Here is a 20,745-nt window from a genome sequence, read left to right on the forward strand (position 1 = left end):
CTTCTGGGAGCTGCCCAAGGCAAGCACTGCCGAGAGCCTGCCCCCCCATCCCTCCTGCACTCCAATCCCCCACCCCAACTCTGAGACTTCTCCCAGAGCCTGCACCCCTCCCATACTCCAAACTCCTTAGTCCTAGTGTGGAGCCAGCACTGCTTGCCCTCAGCCCTACCTCAGATCCTGCACCCCTACTCTGAGTCCTCACTGCCCCCTTGTGCTCCAACCCCCTGGCCCAGCCCGGAGTCCTGTTATATTCCTTCCCCCCCCCCCCCCCACACACACACACTCTGAGATTCTCATTCATTTCTGGTTCCAGCCCAGAGCCTTCAGCCCCTTCCACACCTCAGCCCTCTGCCCAGCACAGTGAAAATGAGTGGGGGCGGGGGAGTGTATGTGTGACAGGAGAGGGGATGGAGGATTGGAGAAGGGATTGGAAGGGGACTGGAGAAGGGATGTGGCTTTAGGAAGAGGGTGATGGAGGCATGGCAAGGATGTTTGTTTTTCTGCATTCAGAAAGTTGGCAACCCTACCTCTGGCGCAGGAGCGCCCCTCCTCCTCCCTGCTCCACTGCTGTGGATCCTGTTTCCACTCCCAGCCCTGTTCCTTCCCTCCCCTTCCCTCCCCTCATTCCTTGCTACCTCCCTTCAAAAATGGCCAGCCAATCCTTTCTGTCCATCCTGACTATGACTATGCCAGTTTGCTGGCTGAGGCTATCAGAGAAGACAGAGGATTTAAGTAGAAGACCATTAGTGCAACTCCCACCTGTAAACACTGACAACAGGACATAAGAGAGCACCTTGGTCTTGCAGGTAGACTGGTCCTGTAGTTAAGGCTTTAAATCTTCATGATAAAACTTCAGATGTGCTTCCCAATTAAGTGATTAAAAATGAATGCTATAATGATGCTGATACTTCAACTTTTAGTGGTGTGTGCAGGAGTGGAAGTGTGGGAAGCGTTGAAATATAGACTAGTAACCCCATAGTCAAAAGTTTTAAAAGGTCCTATCTTCATTTATGACTATTTCAGACTCTCCTGTGTGATCACTGGCCCACCATGGAGAGCTGCCTAACCATACAGTGTCCATGATCCTTGTTTCTAGCTGTATTCAAAGACAGCTAAAATACTTTTCTTAAACTGCCTTTCTGTGTACTGTTAACTGTTGGTGTAGTTGCCAAAGGGTTGTTAGATAATCATGAAGAAGAGGGAAGGTGGCATGTGTATTCATGTGTTGGAGAAATATTGACCAATAAGACAATGTCTCTTATAGTGGTGTTTTCACCGTAAGTAATAGGAATTTAAAAATCCTCGGTTGAGACTACAGGTGTGGTGTGTGTGTTTGGTTTTTTTTTTGGAAAGTGGTTAAGTAACTAACCACTAGATGGAGCCAGATATTTACACCAAGAGAAATTAGTAGCAAAAAGGCTTCTTTGAAGAACCAAGAGATATTGTTGGCTGCTTTGAATTTATATGAGAAATATTTAAAATAATAGTTTTTTTAAATTTGTTAGCTGGTGGGCAGGTATGTTTGTACCAGTTGGAAACTCATTCTCTAAGAAACAGCTGCCTTTAGATTCTTTAAGTTTCAGTCCTTTTAAAAATGTAGATATTCTTAAAATAAAATAATTCCAGTTTTGTAAAAACTCTTGTTGCCTTTTAAGGCCTTTAATGTTGCTCTGTTGGTTTGTAAAGTGACTCCCCCACTTCGTAGGCAACTGGAAGAGAGAACATAGAACAGAAAGCTAGAATGTGCTGCTGTTCTCCAATTCATATAGAACAGTCTAAGCCAGCAGTTCTCAAACTTTGCCATACCGTGACCCCCCTCTAAGTTGCTGCAACCCCCCTCTAAGTTGCTCATGACCCCCAGAGGGGTCAGGACCCACAGTTTGAGAAACAATGGTCTAAGCAATGACAAAGTAATTTAATGTAGATAGCAAAAGAACCGTTTTCAGCAGAAGTAGCGACAAGGTAAATTGTGGGGGGTGGAAAAAACATTGATTGATCACGATGTCAATAGTGGTATGTGTTCTTTCAGTGGCTTTAATTTGTGGGATGAATTAAAAGTAAGCATGTAGCTTTTTATTAATTTTAATTGTCTGCTTTAATGATCCTATATAATTTGGAAGCAGTCAGCTTGCATCTCCCTAGCCTTTCAAATCTAGGCAAGAAAACAAAGCTAACATTGAACTTGACTCCATTCATATTCAAATCCTAGACTATAGAAGAGCCAAGTAATAAGGATACAGGAAACATTATAGCTAGATTGGGAAGGAAATTAAAATTACTTCCCAAAGCTGAAAGGATGGATCTTGGCTGCACAGAAAATTGTGCAGATTCTTCCCTTGTGTTACAAATCTGAGAACAAATGTATATGAACACAAGATGAAGTTTTATTTTAGCATCTGAACACCTGTGGATAACTCTTAATTAAAATGCTTGATGTTGCTGGAAATTTCTATATGTTGTCTGTCTTATATAATTTTTTAAACTTATGTAATCCATACATGCACTGGTTCTGGCTTTTCTTCTCTCAATAAAAGGTATTATTGGTACTGCATTGTTCTCTTGGTTTGTTTTACAAACCATAAAAAATTTTAACCTTAAAAAAAAAATCCTAGACAATAGCAGTGCTATAGGAGGCTTTCTGCTTGACTTTTGTTTCACAATGGCTTTTCAGGGTTATGAAGCTGTGAGGATGCACAATGAATTATTTTTTCTTTTAAATGTACTTCATTACATTGATGTTGTTAGGAAGGAAGAAATATGTGGGAAAAGTACATTACTATGTGAAAAATGGAGGTATCTCTTTCCCTTCTGAGTGTCTGATTTTACTTGGTGCTAGCCCTAGCACCTTCAGTTTCTAGAATGCCTTACAGGAGCTATGTCCCAAATTCATGTTTGAATTCCATTAGTCTAGAAATAAAAACATCTTTATAGGACTGTAAATTTGAGGTGCAGATATAGTCTGTTTCCTGGGCACTGGATTAAGGGGGCATTTTGGGGGGTTCCTTTTTCATTTTAATTTAAATCACTTCTTATGGACGGTGTTTTCTTCATAGGTATGTTCCGTGGAATTATCATGAATTTGAACCAGGTGTATATAACTTCTCTGATGACAGAGATATAGAATATTTCCTGAAGTTGGCTAATGAGACTGGCTTGTTGGTAATACTAAGAGCCGGACCATATATCTGCGCAGAATGGGACATGGTAAATTGAATTTAAACTTCCTCATTTAGAATACTAAAAATTGTGGGTTCAAGTCCTACTTAAGTGATTTCCAATATCATTTAAGGACAAGGGGGGTTGTCCTTAAATAGTGATAATTTAATATGGTGTTGGATAATACAGTTCGCCAATTACTAGTACTTAATTGGTAAAATATGTACAGTTATGTGATAGCTGATTAAATTTATCTTTGTAATTCCTAAAAAAAGTCATTGAAATGGTTCCTTTCCCCTTCATAGGGGGGTCTTCCTGCATGGCTATTAAAGAAAGAATCTGTTATTCTCCGATCTTCTGATTCAGGTAAGGAGATCAAAAGAATTTGTAAAAATGTTTCAATGGCAAGCAGATTGATGACCAATCTGTAGGTTCAGACTGTATTTTCAAGTGTGGCATTGTCTTACTGTTTCCACTGAAAGTTTAGGAATAACAAATGTGAGTGCTCTCTGAATAAGATTTTCGTTCTTGCTGACTATTTCTGCATGGAAAGAGTAAGATAGGAATGGGGTGGAAAATCGCAAGATTACGTGTTTAAGGATTTGCAGAGCTGGACCCTTAAATTGTAAAGGATAATGTTCTTGAAAGTAATTAAATACTTTTCTGTAGTGTGGTTCCGTTACCTCTTGTTTTTAGTTTGTACTGTATTAGAATGATTTAGGTATAGGTTTTGAAGTCACTTGAGTTCCCTACATACTAATGAAGTTATGAGAAAGTATAGAAGAATGTCATTGATTCATTATTTGTTGCTCTTGTACACTTTGTGTTTAGATTATTGATTATAAAAACATCTCATTTATAGTTTTTGTTTTTTTAAAAGTGGACTGCCAACAATTTCCACATTGTATATTGCAGATTACCTAGCAGCTGTAGACAGGTGGATGGGTGTCTTGTTACCCAAAATGAAGCCTCTTCTCTATCAAAATGGAGGGCCAATTATTATGGTGCAGGTAATATGTTTTAAAAATCAAATGGAACACTAACTCTGAGAAATGCAGCAAGTCTTTTGGTCCCATGCTTGAATTAATAATAGTTCTTTCAGAGGTATGTTTCCATTAATGTACATGGATGCTCTTTAAAATGGGGAATCCATTCAGAATCTTTTAGATAGGTGGCAATTTTATAGGTAGGAATATCTCTAGAATTTTTAATGCACCCATGGACTGTACCAAGGCTGTCTCTGTTGCAATGTTTCCTGCAGGTGCAGCTGACTGATGAAACTTATTGATTCCTTTAGGCTTTGGTCTTTAAATAATATTTGCTCTCCATGATAACTGGAATTAAAATCAGTTTAAACTATATTACAAACAAAAGGGTATAGAAGACTAGAACTAGAAGGGACCTAGAGAATGGTGTGGTGGTGGTGTGAGGTACCCAGAGGTTCCATTCAGTTTAATGTTATCCTTGTATCTCCATTATTTTAAGAAGCACAGTTTGGTTTTTGGTCCTTAGTGCAGATGTCTCTTGACCCCTTCGAAAGAGACTTGTCTGTGAAAATGAGTTGAGCATGGCCACTTATTAGCCGCCTATTTGCCTGCATTGTTGATACATAGGTCATGTTGAAGCAATTCAGTTGAACTCAGCACTTCCTGAGAGTCAGGGATCTGTGATACAAACCTTAAATCAAACTCACTTCTTCATCTCTTCTGCTTCTACCTTTTCTTGCTCCTTTGTTCCTTATTACATACAGAATCCTCTGCCATGGTTCTCTGCAATTCCCCACCAAGAGCAGGAAATGCTGGCTCCACTGAAGTCAATGGGTTTTTTTGGAGTCAAGACTCACCCTCGGTCTTTCCCCCCCGAAGCCTCTTGGGGATTTCTTGCAAATACTGTGCACTCACAATCCCTTTGTCTTAAGTCACTTCACAAAGCTGGGTTGGTTAGCATTATTATTATTCTGCAGGTTGCATAGATGAGGCCTGGAGAAGGTAAGTAACTTGTTCAAGAGCAAGTAGCAGAGTAAGAATAGAACCCACATCTCCCAGCATTGGGAGCTCCCACTACTGATGCATTGACTTATCCTCATCTAGTATCTAAGTGCTTCACAGAGGAAACTAAACCACAGCTGCCCTGCCATCCCCTTTCCTCTTGCTTTGCCTCCTGCCACCACTGCCCCCTCACTTATCGTAAGGTCAGTGCTGCAGAGTTTAGCAAGTCTAGTGAGGACTTGATAAATCGACCACTGATCGCGCCCCCCATCAACTCGGTACTCCACCAACTTGCAAGGCATAAGGAACATCCTCAGTGGGAGGTGCCACAGTAAGTTGAGCTGTGAGGTATGTCAACTCCAGTTATGCTATTTATGTAGCTGGAGTTGCGTAGTTTAATTCATCTTTCGTCTGTAGTGTGCACGTAGCCTAATTCTTTTGCTTCCTACCATCTCTGCATGAGTTGGGCATTGTTTGCAAGAATTAGCTGTCCCTGTCTAGCACTGGAGTCAGATGTACATCAAGTCTGTCTGAAAGTGTTTTGGGAAAGCTGTGCGGAAAGCTGACATGCATAGGATAATCCCCACAGTGCTGGGCTCTAACCAGTGCCATCTGCTTCAGTAGCCCAAGCACCAAAAGTTACTCAAAAGAAGAAGCTGAAAGTTATGCCGTGACACAGTTCAGTGCTTTTTATTGCCATTTAGTGGAACATTCTCTTTTCTTAGCCTGATAAAGCACTAAAATATCTAGCCTGACAAGATCTGCTATCTCTTGGAATGAATAAATAAATATTTGGCCCTAGTACTTCCATTGATTATTGCACTGAACAAATTAAGCATTAAGTTCTGATTTTGAAAGAAGGCTTCTAATTTCCCAGACTGATACTCAGGGTGGATTACTTAAATCAGCAATTTTTAAATGATGGTTTAATTTACCAAGGCAATGTCTATGCCCCAATGAACTTTGAAGCTGATGCAGTCAATCTTCCAGGATTCTACTTAGTTGGTCTAGTGAAGACACGCTAATTCAAACTGAGAGGGAGCTCCCATCGATGCTGGTAGTCCTGCTCCTATGAGGACTAAGGGAAGTAGAAGGGCGAGTGTGCTCCCGTTGAGCTGCTATATGGACAGCGTCAAAATTCGATTTAAGAGACTTCGTCTCCATCTACGCAATTAACGTAGTTGGAGTTGTGCATCTTTATTCAACCTTATCCCATAATTTAGACCTACAACAACAAGTGGAAAGCCTTGATATGTCATCCATTTTAATCAATTTTTCAATTTGTATGTACTTTAGAAAATAACTGAAGGTGCATACACATTGATATAATAATTTAAACATTGATTTACAGTTAGAGAGAGTCTTTACGATAGATTTGGTCCATCTTTTTTGCTGCCTAGATGGGCAAACTATGTATTTATGCAGTTACATAGCTTTAACATTTTCAGGTTTTTATTGAACTGTACATATTTAATATGTTAGAACATGGTGAATAATACATCAACTATTTACTAGATAAGCTTTTATTCTCATGTTTCATGTTAAGCCATATTACAATGATACCTGAAATTTAATTAAACATGCTAAACAGTATATGAAATTTATTGTTATTAACCAAAATCACCTGAAGTGGTTTGAATACATAAACTTTACTCATCAAAAGAGGTTTCACGTTTACAACTAAAATATGGTTTATTTCTTTACATATTGTGCATCATATCTAGACTTCATTTTTAATTTTATTTTTAAAAGAAAAATTGTTAATATAAAAAAATCATATTTTTTTAAAATCCACCCTGCTCACGTTTATGCCTGCAGTTAGTCACGTATGCGCATGATAGGACTTTAGCTACAAAACAAGTAGTTAGACAGGTGTGTACCATTTCTTATTTGCAACATTAGATGCAGTCCATTTAAGTATCCCCCACTATTCATGTGTCTACTAGTTAGGAGGATGATTGTTTGTCAGAACAGGATATTGCAAGTAGAGAGATTTGGGCTTTTACCCAACTTTGCTGCTGACTCACTGAGACACCTGGGGCAAGTCACTTAATCCCTTTGTGACTCAGTATCTTCCCTTGTCAAACAGGGATAACAGTGCATATCCATGTTTTGAAAGTACTTTGATATTGCTAGATGGATGCTAGGATAAAAATATAAGTGGTGTTCTTAATTGTGAGAGGAGTTCCATGCATGGCATAACTTAGCTGGGTCTTAGTATTAAATCTGTTTCAGCATTATGAGCACCTTTGTTTTCATAACTACATTAGCACTTTAACAACAAAAGTCTAATTCATAACGAAAGCTTTTGCAACTTACTATGTATTTAATTTTTAAGAAGTTGAGTGAGGAAACTTGCAAGAGCCCCAAACTCACTATTAATTCCTACACTTAGGGAGCATAGAGTCAAACTAAGACAATATATTAAAGGCAAAAGTTTGTAGTTTAATTCTTGTCTCCACATACAGGACTCAGAAACAGCATGAGAGAGTCTGTTGATTAGTTAAAAATCACTCTAGTTCTGTGATGCTGTACCAAGGCCTATCGATAAATGAGTCAGTAGTGAGAGAAACCTTTTACCTTCTGACAGCTATTCAGGGGTCTATGACAAATGAGTTCCTCATCTCACTCCAGACCCTAGCAGCCAGGTGCCTTCATCACAAATGGCATTTTTATTCAGGCCCCATATCCATTCTTGTCGTAGCCTATTGAGAATAGACTACCCTCCTGAGTTCAGGTGGACTCTCCAGAAATGGCTGAGGCCAATGGATGGCTTAGCTTGGAGAAGCTTGCACTGGCTCTGCAATTGATAACACCACCAGCTCTGGCTAAATTCCTAACGCCACCTGGCCTTTGGGACTTGGGTTTCTGTTGTTACTGCACATCCTTTTCCTTCCTTGTTTCTTCTCTCCCCCCGCCCCCCCTTCTCTCTCCCTTTTGCCTTCTGTTTACTAAGAATTTGGATTAGCCAGACAAGACAGCATCTCTTGCAGCAATGCTGTGAGCTTGTGCCCAGGAAGGCAACCAGAAGCAATGCCTTAAACGACCTGGTGCTGGTACCTGTGCAATTGGGAGGTTGATGCTTTGGAGTACAACTCCTCTGCAGATAGCCATGGAACTCCTGCAAGCTTCTGAGAGGTGAGAATGATGCTACCAGCATGGCATCTTCTCTCCTCATCCCATGCATCTTCTCTGGAGTTGGTCTGTTGGGCTTTGATGCTCTCCCTGCAGAGAGGAGGCAAATCCGGGTTAGGTTTTCATGGTGCCGCAGTGAATGTCTTTTCCATTTTCAGTATGACAGGCCTTTTCCACATGGAGAGACAGGTGCAGACCTTGTTATCTCATGTCAGCTTTGCCACAGGTCTATTATTTCTGTTGCATAGGTTGAAAATGAATATGGAAGCTACTTTGCCTGTGATTACGATTACCTTCGTTACCTTCAGAGACTCTTTCATCACCACCTTGGGAATGAGGTGGTGCTGTTTACAACAGATGGGGCAAGCAAATCTTACTTGAGATGTGGAGCTCTGCAGGGTCTTTATGCAACAGTGGACTTCCCACCAGGTTAGTGGCAGCTGTTCACAGCAAAATAACTAGGCCAATGTTTGTTTGTTCACTTGTAGCAAAGCTTGATGGTCTCGCTGGCTGTGGAGTTGAAGTGATGATCTACATATTGCCGTTTGATGTCTTCTTAAATATAGAACAGTAGTTCTCACACTGTGGGTTGGGACATGATCCAGTTTTAATGGCATCACCAGGGCTGGCATTAGACTTGCTAGGGCCAAAGCCTGAGCCCCACTGCTTGGTGCCAAAATTGAATCCTGAGCACTACCATCCAGGGTTGATCTGAAGGCCAAAGACCTTAGCTCTGGGTGGCAGGGCTCAGGTTACAGGCCGCCCACCCTTTGGCTTTAGCTCTTGCCTGGGGTGACAGAATTTGGATGGGCTCAAGCTACGGTTCCCCCTTCTGGGCTCATGTAATAAGTTTTATTGTCAGAAGTGGGTCATGGAATAATGAAGTTTGAGAACCACTGATATAAAGGGAGCCAGCTGACATGATTTATGAGGCAGTCATCTCTGGCCTGTTTATAATGCAAACCTACTGAACAAATATAGCAATGCTCAGTAGCTTTTTCCAAGGACTCTTAGCCCAGCCCCAAATCCAATTCCATCAGATTATCACCTTGCTTTCCACTGAAGAAAATCTAGCACTTCAAGATGCAGTTAAAAGGGCACATTGCCCCATACTTAAGCATGCAGAATTAAGTGAGAATAGTGCTTGTGAAAAGTGCCCAGTCTGAACAGGGGACTTGATAATAATTTATCCATAGAAACTGCACAGCCTTGGCAGTTGGGAATTTTCCTGGGCTTCAGTCCAGCCTGCATGTACCGTATATACTCGAGTATAAGCCGAGTTTTTCAGCACAGTTTTTGTGCTGAAAAATGCCCCCCTCGGCTTATACTCGAGTCAGCCTCCTGCTCGCGGGCGGGCTCAGCGTGTCTCTGCCGCCGGCCGGGTCTAGACGCATGAGCCTGGAGCTCTGGCGCCCCTGCCCCTGCCCTCCTGGCCCTCTCAGCCCCCAGGTCCCCTTGTCCCCCCCAGCCCCTGTCTCCTCGTCCCCCCCAGCCCCTGCCCTCCTGGCCCTCCCGGCCCCCCTGTCCCCTTGTCCCCCCGAGCCCCTGCCCTCCTGGCCCACCCAGTCCCTGCCCCCTCGGCCCCCCAGCCCCTGCCCTCCTGGCTCTCCTGGCCCCCCAGCCCCTGCCTGCCCGGCACCACGGGCCCTTGCCGCATGGGAGGAAGGGCGTTAGGGGCCGTTCGCCATGACGCTCGGGTGCAGCGCTGAGCTCGGGAACAGCTGGGCCAGGAGCCGACTCGGCACCGTGGGCGTCTGTTCTGGAAGCGCCCGGGAGCCCTCATCACGAGCTTGGGCCCGATTCTGGGGCAGGTGCACAAGGACCAGCCACTGCTCCCTGCTCCCCCTCCCCTCCCCTCCCCTCCCGTAGTAAAATCCAGCCAGCACCGCCCCCCCCCCCCCCCCCCCGCTGGCTCGTTTAGAGGGGGCTCGTTGGCAGGCGAGGGGGCCGGAACGTGGGGGCTGCGGGGCGGGGGCGGGGGTGGCGGGGGCTGAGCTGTGGCCGTGCCTGCAGAACCATATTGTTTTTGTTGACCCCCTTTTCCACTTACAGAGCTAGGTTATTGTTTTTCTTTGAAATAAATATTCATGTAATTTTATTGGTATCTATCTTCATTTTTTACATTTACCAGTAGCTGCCTCATTTCCTACCCTAGGCTTATACTCGAGTCAATAGTTTTTCCCAGTTCTTTGGGGTAAAATTAGGTGCCTCGGCTTATATTCGGGTCAACTTATACTCGAGTATATACGGTAGTTTCCAAGTGCCTTCAACCTGGGGCCTCCCTTGTGAATTGTTCTTTGTGGTAAAATATGTTTGTAGTCTCAGTTCATTTATTCATTCAGCACATGGAGGTCATCTGTTAAATGGTAGTGACTTCCAGACTAGTGACTTAGATGTGAAATACAAATCTGATTTGCCAGTTCCCTGACTTTCACACTTCCCACAGATATATCTATTTTAAACTAAGGCCTATGTTTTGAAAAATGACTGGTGACTTTAGTTCTTGGTGTTCAAGTTGGGTCTCCTGAAAGAGGCCTGAATTCCTGAAAGCACTGAGCACTCCTACTCAGATTATGGATATAAAGGGGTAACTAGTTAACTGGTTACCCAGCAAGCATTGCCTCACCGTGCTTACCAAGGTAACTTGTTAACTGGTGCCCAGCAGGAGCAGCCCCCCGCTCGCGGCACAGTGCAGTGGATTCTGTCCTGTCCAACCGGGCCTACTGCATCACGGGCACGAGGCTGCTCCGGCTGCCCTCTGCCCATGGTGTGACGTGGTGGGCTGGTTAAACATATAGTTTAACCAGTTAACATTTTAAATGGGATTTTACATCCCTAACTCAGATCATTAGGCCCTTTTTTGGTGTCTCAAATTGGGCAGCCAAAATCACTAGCCTCTTCTGAAAATGTAGGCACAGATTTCCACCTAGGTTGTTGCTGATACAGAGATGAGGCACTGCATCCCAGTTTCTGATCCTGAAGGCAAAGGACTGAAATAGCATGGGTATTGTATTGCAGCTTAGTTTTGTTTTTTATTTGCAGGTAGCAATGTCACAGCAGCATTTCTAAGTCAAAGAGGCAGTGAGCCCAGAGGCCCCTTGGTATGTGTTTTTTAAAATGTCCATATATTCTTAATTTTGATAGTAATGAAAACTTGAGGGTTGACAGCAGTAGTTTCTGCTGCTTGGGGTACCTGGGTACATGAGGCATTGTAACTCTTGTTTCATGGTAAGGCAGAGGCTGGGGACACTGTACCATGCTGTTGTTTGGTGATCCCTGACTGCTGTTCTGTAAAGTATCTTTTGGCCTCAGAAGATCCCAGTTGCTCTTGGTTTTGTCCAGCCAAGGAAAATATGTACAAAGCAGCCACAGCAGGAGAAATGACTAGTTAAGTGAGTCAGGTATGCGTGGGAGTGGAAGTTAGAGACAGAAATAATAGAGCAGGTTAAAAAACTGCGTCCTGTTTTTAACTAGCATCCATTTTTACACAAGTTTTAATGGGATGTGAGCTGGTTAGGAGCCATTTTGATGCCTTACCCCCTTTGAGAGAAGAACTTAACCTTAGCTAAAGGGATACTTCATCTCCTGTGGGTGACTGACTTTTAATGTATTTCACTATATTGACAGTAATTATTTGAATGTGATTCAAATGCATTTAGCTGCCTTTTCTTCTTCTTGTTAGTGATATAAATTGATCTTAAAATAATTTAGCCTTAATTCTAGTATTGCCTCCTTTTTTATGTTCCTTCTCTCCTTCCGTTCACCCCACCCCTTTCATGTTCTCTCCTCAAACCGTCACATTTCACCCTGAGCAGGTAAATTCTGAGTTCTATACTGGTTGGCTGGATCACTGGGGTCACCCTCATGCTGTGGTGCCTACAGAGAGGATAGCTAAAAGTCTTGACGAAATCCTGGCACGTGGTGCTAACGTTAATATGTAAGTGCACGTTCAAGAGAGGATTTGTTTTTATTTAAAAGGTTAAGGAAGGTGGCAGTCAGCACTAGTTTGAGTGGTTTTATTTGTTTTTTGTTTTTTGTTTTAGGTACATGTTTATAGGGGGAACCAACTTTGCTTATTGGAATGGTAAGAAAGAATGAGAGAAAAATTACTTGCTTTCCAATTACAAGTGAGGCCACATACACTGCAAACCTTCCACCTCTCAGTCCCCCATATCCTAAATCAATTCTGTAGTCATTTTTTCAGGACACACAGAAGTGTTCTAAATGCCAGTGGTGCAGGAGGATCGGGTGCCAAGGAGCCTCTGAATTAAGTGTCAGAGCATATCTCCTCCCATATTTCAGGCGCAGGCGCAACACTACACTTGCTAATCGCCACTTCATTCTCCAAAGCCCTGATTTTAAGGACATACTAAAGTATATGCATAAATCCGTTCCAATGCAGGGCCTTTCTTAAGCATGCGTGTAACTCCAACAAACTTAAGTGAGATGTAAGCAGGACCTTAAATTCTGTCCTGAATATGGATGGTTTCCTGAAGGGGACCCAAGATTAATCACTAGACTTGGAGGCCTTGCTCTGAGCAAAGATATTTGTGAGTGCAATGAAACAAGTCTAAAAAAACTAGTCCATGGGAAAGGGGACCGGAGAAGTTCGTTCAATTATTTTTTTTTTCATAGGGGCAAACATGCCATATGCATCCCAGCCTACCAGTTATGACTATGACGCTCCACTGAGTGAAGCTGGGGACCTTACTGACAAATACTTTTCCCTGAGAGGAGTCATTGGTAGGGTGAGTGTTAATAAGACAAGATTTTCAGAATGTTTCTTTAAAAGTTCACTACAGGCAGTCCCTGACTGCAAAGCCGCGGGGGAAGCCGGCAGTGGGACAGCCCAGACGACCCGCGGCTGTCCCGCTGCCAGCGTCCTCAGAGGCTTTGCTCCCCGTCTCCCTGGTCTGCTGGTCTCCAGCAGACCAGGGAGACTGGGAGCAAAGCCGTGGAGGACCCAGGCGGCGGGACCGCGGTGCGTCTCGGTCCGCCTCCCGCGTCTTCCTGGTCTACTGGGGTGGGAGTGGGGGGCGCAGCTAGTATGCCCTCCCCCCCCCAGCTGACTAGGCTTTTCTCAGGACACCTGTGGCAGAGCAGCTGGGGCGCTGCCGGTTGGTCCCGCAGCGCCGCTCTGGGCGCTACTGGACCAACCCAGCAGCACCCCAGCTGCTCTGGTCCTGATTCAGCTGCTGCTGGTCAGTTTCATCAGCGGCTGAATCATGACGCCTGGGGCAGAGCAGATGAGGTGCTGCTGGGTTGGTCCAGTAGCGCCGAGGAGCAAACCAGCAGCACCCCAGCTGCTCTGCCCCAGGCGTCCTGATTTAGCCGCTGCTGAAACTGATCAGCGCTGACTGCAGGAAGCCCAAGGCAGAGTTGCTCTGCCCAGGGCTTCCTGGAATCAGCTGCTGATCAGTTTCAGCAGCAGCTGACTTGGGGACGCTTGGGGTTCTTAAGTTGATTCTGTATGTAAGTCAGAACTGGTGGTCAGTTTCAGCAGCGGCTGAATCTGGACGCCAGTTCCGACTTACATACTGATTCAACTTAAGAACAAACCTACAGTCCCTATCTTGTACGTAACCCGGGGACTGCCTGTACTTGATTACGTGAGCTCTCCTGGTTTTACATTGGTGTGAGTTGCCTTCTGATTTATTACTAGGTTTGGAATGTTTAGTTTTTATCAGTAAATGTTTGTTTCATTGAGCATACACAAGCCAGTGGAAAAAAAGATAAGAAATGTATTGATAGGCAAAGTTAGAAAAGTGCTGCTTGAGAACTTATTTAGATATTGTTTACTTTGCATATTTTGACATGTAATGTTGACCATTTGTGTTTTAGTGATTCTACAGTTTTAGCTTTTTGAATCTGAGACTCTGCTTTCCATAACTAGTTATTGTCTTGTCTCCTCCATAATTCTGTCCAACTGTGAAAATTTAAGTAGATAAAAGGGGGAAAATGCTTAAAATAAATCTGAATATTATCAGTCATAATTATTTAAAAAAAATCTGCCAATCTATTGGTTATCAACTTCAGGTATTGAAATGTGTTGCTGCTGCTTGCTACTGTTGAGTTCTTTGATTGTTGTGTAAAAATTCACCCAAACTCCACTTCCAAACTTTGTTGTAGACTCTGGTGTTTGAGGTCTCTTACAGAAGGAAAGCTGATTCAGATGGACAGAGATTTTCCCTTCATGACTTTACAAACAAGAGATTAGGCTGTGCTGCATATTTTGAATCTGGATTTTGGACATCCCAAAATTTAGGACTGTTCAATACAAGCATGTGCTTTGGGTCCCATTCTGTGGGGAAGCATAACTCAAGTTTGGGTGTGTTTGTCTCCTTTGAAAGGCTACTGTAGAACATTCACTTAACTATCTCTGTTTTCCCCAAGCTTAACTTTCCAAGTCTTATCACATTTTGATAGCTTTATATTATCTCCATTATAGTTCACCTTAGTCCTCACATCTCTGTATGGCTTCCCTTGCCAATAAACGTCACAAAAAAACCTTGCTGCTCTTGAGTTCTTTAATGACAGCAAGTGCGTATATGAGCTGTGAGCTTCTTGTTTGCATGTATGTGAACCAGGGAGATTCTATTTCTTGCAGAGAGTTGGTTTTGATAAGATGTGGTGTGTAGAGTAAGCACTGCCAATTTTGGTAGGCCAGACTGGTGTATGCAACTTTTACACTGTGGTTTGTTTAGCTTTTACCCTGCATATCCACGGGATCTAAATAGACTCTTGCTGTCTGTACTGTGGTTGGCTTCTAAACCAGTAACAGCATATCTCCTTAATCATCTTTTGAGGGAAAGTTATTTTTTAAAGGAGAGCTGTCCTGAATAGCTGCACTCAAAATGGCAGATTTGTTGTGAGCATAACATGTAGTGAGCCCCTAGAGGTTTTTTTGAGAGGGCAGTGAGCGGAGAGGTGCATGGGGTCATTTTTGGTTTTCCTGACCTAGGCCTCTTTTTCTGTTTTGGGACTGAAGTGAGCCACGTTTGGCTTTCTCCTTAATATGAAAATTGTTTTGATTGGATTTCATGAAAGCTGGAGCAGAACTGGTTGAGCCATTTTCAAGTACAAAGAGTAAGGAAGAAATGGAGGTATAATGCCATTATCTGGAGATCTAAGTCATTCTTTTTTTAACAGCTCTACCAATGAAGTGGTTGGAACATATCAAGGAGATGTCAGATGTAGGGATTGCTTTGTCATGGTTGAGTGCACAAGCTCCTTATAGTTGGCTTTGAAAAACATGCTGCCTGTTCTGAGTGCCTCTTGGCTTTTCTGCCCCTGATTCCCATAGTCTGCTCTGGTGCTTCTTTACTGCCATGTCTATGCTACGGTTACTATAGTGGCATAGCTGTAGCACCGTAGCTATGCAGCATAACCACATAGCATAGCTGCAGACTGCATACATGGAAAGGGATTTTCTGTTGCTTTAAGAGCTCTGTCTCTTTCCATTACCAGTAGCCCGGTTAACTAGATTGCTTTTGTCAATCTAAGGTCATTCACTTTGGAAGTTAATTTGGTTTCACACCCCTGAGTGCTGTAGCTATATCAGTCTAACTTTTAAGAAGAGACCAGTTCTTGGTCTCCTTCTGTGGCTTTACGCCTACTCTTTAAGAAACTTAGGCTTTCACAGAACCATAGCCAGCACAGCCTCTTGCATGTGCCTTTGTTTTGGGTGGTGTCGTGTGCCTTTGTCTGTGGGAGGGGACCACTGTTGTTTCAGTTACCTGGTTCATAAGGGATGAGGCAGGGGCTTTGAGCATGCATCTTGTGCATGGTGCTGAATAGCAAATAGGTTCGCAAGATGGATTTTTTTGTTTAAAAGAAAACAACAACTCTATAAAACTTTTTAAAAAATGGTGGTAAGCTAAGTATTCCAAAGTGAGGAAATGTTTAAGGTTGCCTGCCCTAGGCAGTCTTCATGAGGCCCCTTTGTGCTGGAGTTCTGCCTCTTCAGTGCACTGACAGGACCTGGCTCAGTGAACGAGGCAGGGATGCAAAGTGAATAAAATGGGTGCAGAACTCTGCCTTTTTGAACAGTGTCTGTTTGCAGTTGCCACTGTGCTTCTCTGGAGTAACTAACTACTTGTTGGGTGACTCTAAGAACACATTTGATGGACAGCACGGGTGATGTATATTGGATCAGGCAGAGGCTTATAGAGACTGGTGGGCCCTGGTTAGGTATCATAATGTGCAAAAATTTTCTTAGAAGAATAGATGGTTTCACAAACTGGGAGCAGTTTACATGGGTTTTGAAGAGAGAACTGGGTCGGGCAACTATTTTGTCTATTTATCTAAGTTCTTATGAAGGCTCCCATTTCTTGAGATTCTGTTAAAATCATGTGTGATACATAATCAAATTCAAGCTTTTGAATACTTCTCTTTTAAGATCTGCTGCAAATGCGTTCCTTCAGTTCTCTGAAAAATTGTACTTTTCGACAAATCTTTCTTTAGTTGGTGTCTTTATTTGCCTGAAATTACAAAATGTTAGATGAGAATTGTGTTTTCATTATCAGAGATTTTACAAAATGAAATTACAAAATGTTAGATGGTTGAAATGTGTTTTCATATTCAAGTTTCATTTGGTGTCTTTTATTTTCCTAGTATAAGCACTTACCTGAGGGCCCTATCCCACCAACAACACCCAAATATGCATATGGGCAAGTGGCAATGCAGAAGGTACATGTTCATTTGCTACCCCGTAGAGGTGGGTGGGTGGGTGTGTGTGTGTGTGTGTGTGTGTGTGTGTGTGTGTGCACGCACTTATTTCTTTGTAAGGAACATTTTTATAAAGGTGAAATGTCCATCTATGGGCACTGTAAGGAGGGAGGAGAGAAAAGAAACTTGGGAAAAAAGGCGTCTTAGGTAAACCCTCTTGGGAAAGAGGATATAGAGCACAGGAATAGGAAACAGGCATTCTGACTCCTCTTCCTGGCGCTCCCATTTTCTTGCTATGTGAATTTAAGTAAATCCGCTAACCCTTCAGTATCATCATTTTACAGAAAGGGAAAATTTTGCTAAACTCTTTGAGATCTATAGATGTATAATATTGCCCATGACTGAATCTCTATTAGCTCTTGTCTTCTGGGACCACCCTAAATGAAAATGCAGAAATGAAATGTTTCATAGAAATGACAATCCAGTGACGGTAAAGCAGCACTGCCCGCTCTATCAAAACATACTTCTGGCGACACAAGTGGGAGTTGCAGATTCTGGCATCTCTGAGAATCAGGCTGCAGGAATTTTTAATTGGCCTATTACTCCATAAATATTGGCCCAGATTGCCTGAGGGATCATCTCTCTGATAATTATCTCCCATAACAGCTACTTGCCACTGGAACAATGAGCTGTCAGGCTCAAGAATGAAACTTGGGTGCAGAAGAGGCCTTGCTTTATAGGTGATTAATTCATTAACCTGGATCTGTTGCACAGAGAGGTTGCCATGGACTTTAAACCTCAGTGAGGTCAGAGCAAAACACAAAACCTGCTACTTTTACTTGGTCTTACCACAGTCCGCCACGGTCCCTCCCACTTCTCTTCCTCTCCAAAAGAGTCCACTCCTTGTTTGCTGGAGGAAAGAGAAATAACTTTCTTTTGTGTATACTTGATAATTTTGGGAAGCACTCGATTACCATGGTGATGTGCATGGCGTGGAGCTAGTAAATTTTAAGATTATTGCATGAATAATCAGCTTATATCCGGGCTACTTTCTTTTAGTTGTCACTCTGTTTTTATGTACAAAATCGATGATTGTATGTGAATAGATGATTGATGATATTCTATGGCACCTGTAGAAATGATTGCATACATTAAACATTATAGCACTTCTCATTTTTGAATGTGCCTGTGCAAAATCTTTCTTTTTTGTTATTTTGAATGACCCAGCATTGTATTGTTTTCTTTCTACTGTGACTGTGTATGAAATGTATATCAAATTTTACTAAAATTAAGTATCATTTTTAGTGGTTTTTCTGCAACATTGTGAGCATTTGGCTTCAAATACTGGGAAGTACTTGGAATTGTCAAAGTAGAATGTACACTGGGCAGGTGGAAACAGTTGTATAAAATACAGTAGACTAAAATTCTTATTGCTCTTATTTAAAAACAAAACCAAACAACTTGAGTCAGTAGAGGGCATAATGCATATTGTGTGCATCCTGACCAACAAGTAAAATCTTCGAGAGAAAAGCATAGTCTGAAAGAGAGCTTATATCCTCTCAACAAGAGATCAGACGGGAACATAAGTGTGTTACCCTACAATATAGTTGTACTTGGACAGATTCAGAAAGGTATTTAAGCACCTGTAACCTTGTGTATTGTCTTAATAAAATCAGTGGACTGATCACATGCTTTAATTTCAACTTGTGTCTAAATATCTTGCTGAATTGGGACTGGTTTCAAAAATAAATGTGGTTTCAGTTATTTTAAAAGTCCTATTAGATGAAAAGTCCTCTTAGATTATGATACCTGAGAGCCAAATTTTGCTCTGATTTGCCTCAGATAATACATTTGGAGTAATTCTTGGAACTCACTAGTCACATCAGATTTACACCAGTGTAACTAAGAGCAGAATTTGGACCATGTTGTTGTGTTGTCTTATTTAGCTACTAATTAAACATTGACTTTGATGACCAGTGTAAATCTACTTTTCCTGCATTGCAGCTAGGCACTGTAGCAGAGCTTCTTGGTGACCTCTCGCCTGCTGGACCAATAAAAAGCACTTACCCTTTAACTTTTGTACAGCTGAAGCAGGTAAGACTTCCTCATGCAACTATTCGACAATCATTTAGCAAATCTTATTAAATGAAATTCAGCCTTGATTGAACTGCGCTGGCGTGAAAGGTCTTAAGCCAGGTCTGCATGTGCTGCTTTAAATCTTACAGCTTTGTAGTTCTCTCAGTAGTGATTCCCAGGTTTCTTGTGTGGCAGTCTTCTCCTCATTTGTGACACCATCTGTTCCTGCGGCTCCTATATTTTTCAGAGACCTGCAAATCCATGGATATCTGCTTTATATCTGTGGGTATCTGTATCTGAGGATGTGAATGCAGATCTCTGTGGATTGTTTTTGCACATACAGATGCAGATGTGGATACAAATTTTGAATCTGGAACCCTTCAAATTTATGGATATCTGCTTTATATCCACAGATATCTGCAGATCATTTTTGTGGATACGGATTTTAATCCACATAGGGATGCACATATTTTTGGCATCACTGTTGAATCTCACCTGGGGTTTATTTGGCTGATTTTTCTCTCTCCCTTCCTCTTTTATATGTATTTTTTATATTGCTACTTTCCACTTTTTATTTCTTCCCCACTGTCTTCCTCCCTTGCCCTTCACCTCCTTTTTAGTCTTTTTGTGAAGCGTTAGGTTGAGTCTTTCAAAGATCCCTTCCAACTAGGGATGTAAACTGGTAACCGATTACCTGGTAAGCATCACCCTTACTCGCCATGCATTACTCCTCTTCTCCACACTCTGCTGGGCTTTGCAGCTGTTAAACTCTGTCACTTGCCTTGGTCTCATGTGGGGCCATCAGGGGCATACAGGGAAAGGGGTGGCCCATAGAGGTCACATCCTCCCTCTCTTTTTTCTTTTTTTCCAACTGCGTGTGCTGCCAGATGAATACACTGGTAGTCACGTGTGATTGGCTAGAACTGCCATGCTCCCACCTCTGCTGGGAACCTGGTTAAAACCAGTTTGTGTGAGACTGTGGTTAAGTTGATGCAGATTTGTTTCAGTCTGTTTCATTTGTTACAGGACCAAATCCAGCTGCTCTGATTTTAATATTTCATATAAAAATATTCCTAAGTGTTGCAGTGACATAGCAGCTAGTTCTCTTCTCTACGGGCAGTACCTGCATCAGTTTTTCGTTGTAGGCAGTGTTTCCCCGCTAAGATTTTCCATCCATGAGCAGAGCGAGTTTTGCTTTGTGCACCAGCAATGTGGTCATGTGCACTTGTTCAGATGTGTGCCACTGCGGTAGCACACATGTGTGCCACTGAGGTAGCACCCCTCCCCCCACCCTCGTGGGGAAAATGTGAGACACATTCTCCCCCTCCCCTCCCAGGGTGTGATGCTCCCTAGGCAGCCTGTGTGCAGGGCAGGGACTGCCCCCAGGCTCTCCTACTGGGGTTGGCTGTGAGTCCCCACCTGGGGCAGAGGGAAGCTGCTGCCAGTGCCCAGGGTTTACAGGGAGTCAGGTGCTGGGAGAGGGGCAGTGATGTGTGGGGAGCAGGGGGACCAGAGGGTTGGGGGGACAGAGGGCTCTGAGGGCCAGAAGAGAGGCGTGGGAGGGAGCAAGAGAGGTGCAGGGGGTCCCAGCCCCAGGAGCAGTCGCACCACAACCCGGCTCCAGCTTTGGTCAGCCGCCATGCAGCCCACCCCGAGAGCAGTTGGGAAGCCACTTTGCAGCCCTAAACACTGCTCCAGCCCTGTGGAAGGGCTGGAGCTAGGG

The 20,745-nt window shown here is 43.0% G+C and overlaps 1 protein-coding gene across 3 annotated transcripts in view; it reads left to right on the forward strand.

Moving 5' to 3' along the window:
* Positions 1 to 20,745, forward strand: part of GLB1 (galactosidase beta 1) — a 63,761-nt gene that overhangs the window by 23,658 nt on the left and 19,358 nt on the right. For all 3 annotated transcript variants that reach the window (XM_075921843.1, XM_014572899.3, XM_075921844.1), the window contains exons 3-12: positions 3,054 to 3,204; positions 3,462 to 3,522; positions 4,072 to 4,166; positions 8,528 to 8,708; positions 11,322 to 11,380; positions 12,095 to 12,216; positions 12,323 to 12,363; positions 12,915 to 13,027; positions 16,893 to 16,967; positions 18,951 to 19,040. In XM_075921843.1, coding sequence (XP_075777958.1) covers positions 3,054 to 3,204; positions 3,462 to 3,522; positions 4,072 to 4,166; positions 8,528 to 8,708; positions 11,322 to 11,380; positions 12,095 to 12,216; positions 12,323 to 12,363; positions 12,915 to 13,027; positions 16,893 to 16,967; positions 18,951 to 19,040 — 988 coding nt within the window. The remainder of the gene's footprint in view (positions 1 to 3,053; positions 3,205 to 3,461; positions 3,523 to 4,071; positions 4,167 to 8,527; positions 8,709 to 11,321; positions 11,381 to 12,094; positions 12,217 to 12,322; positions 12,364 to 12,914; positions 13,028 to 16,892; positions 16,968 to 18,950; positions 19,041 to 20,745) is intronic.

Source organism: Pelodiscus sinensis, chromosome 2 (genome assembly GCF_049634645.1).
Source record: "Pelodiscus sinensis isolate JC-2024 chromosome 2, ASM4963464v1, whole genome shotgun sequence".
Taxonomy (NCBI): Eukaryota; Metazoa; Chordata; order Testudines; family Trionychidae; genus Pelodiscus; species Pelodiscus sinensis.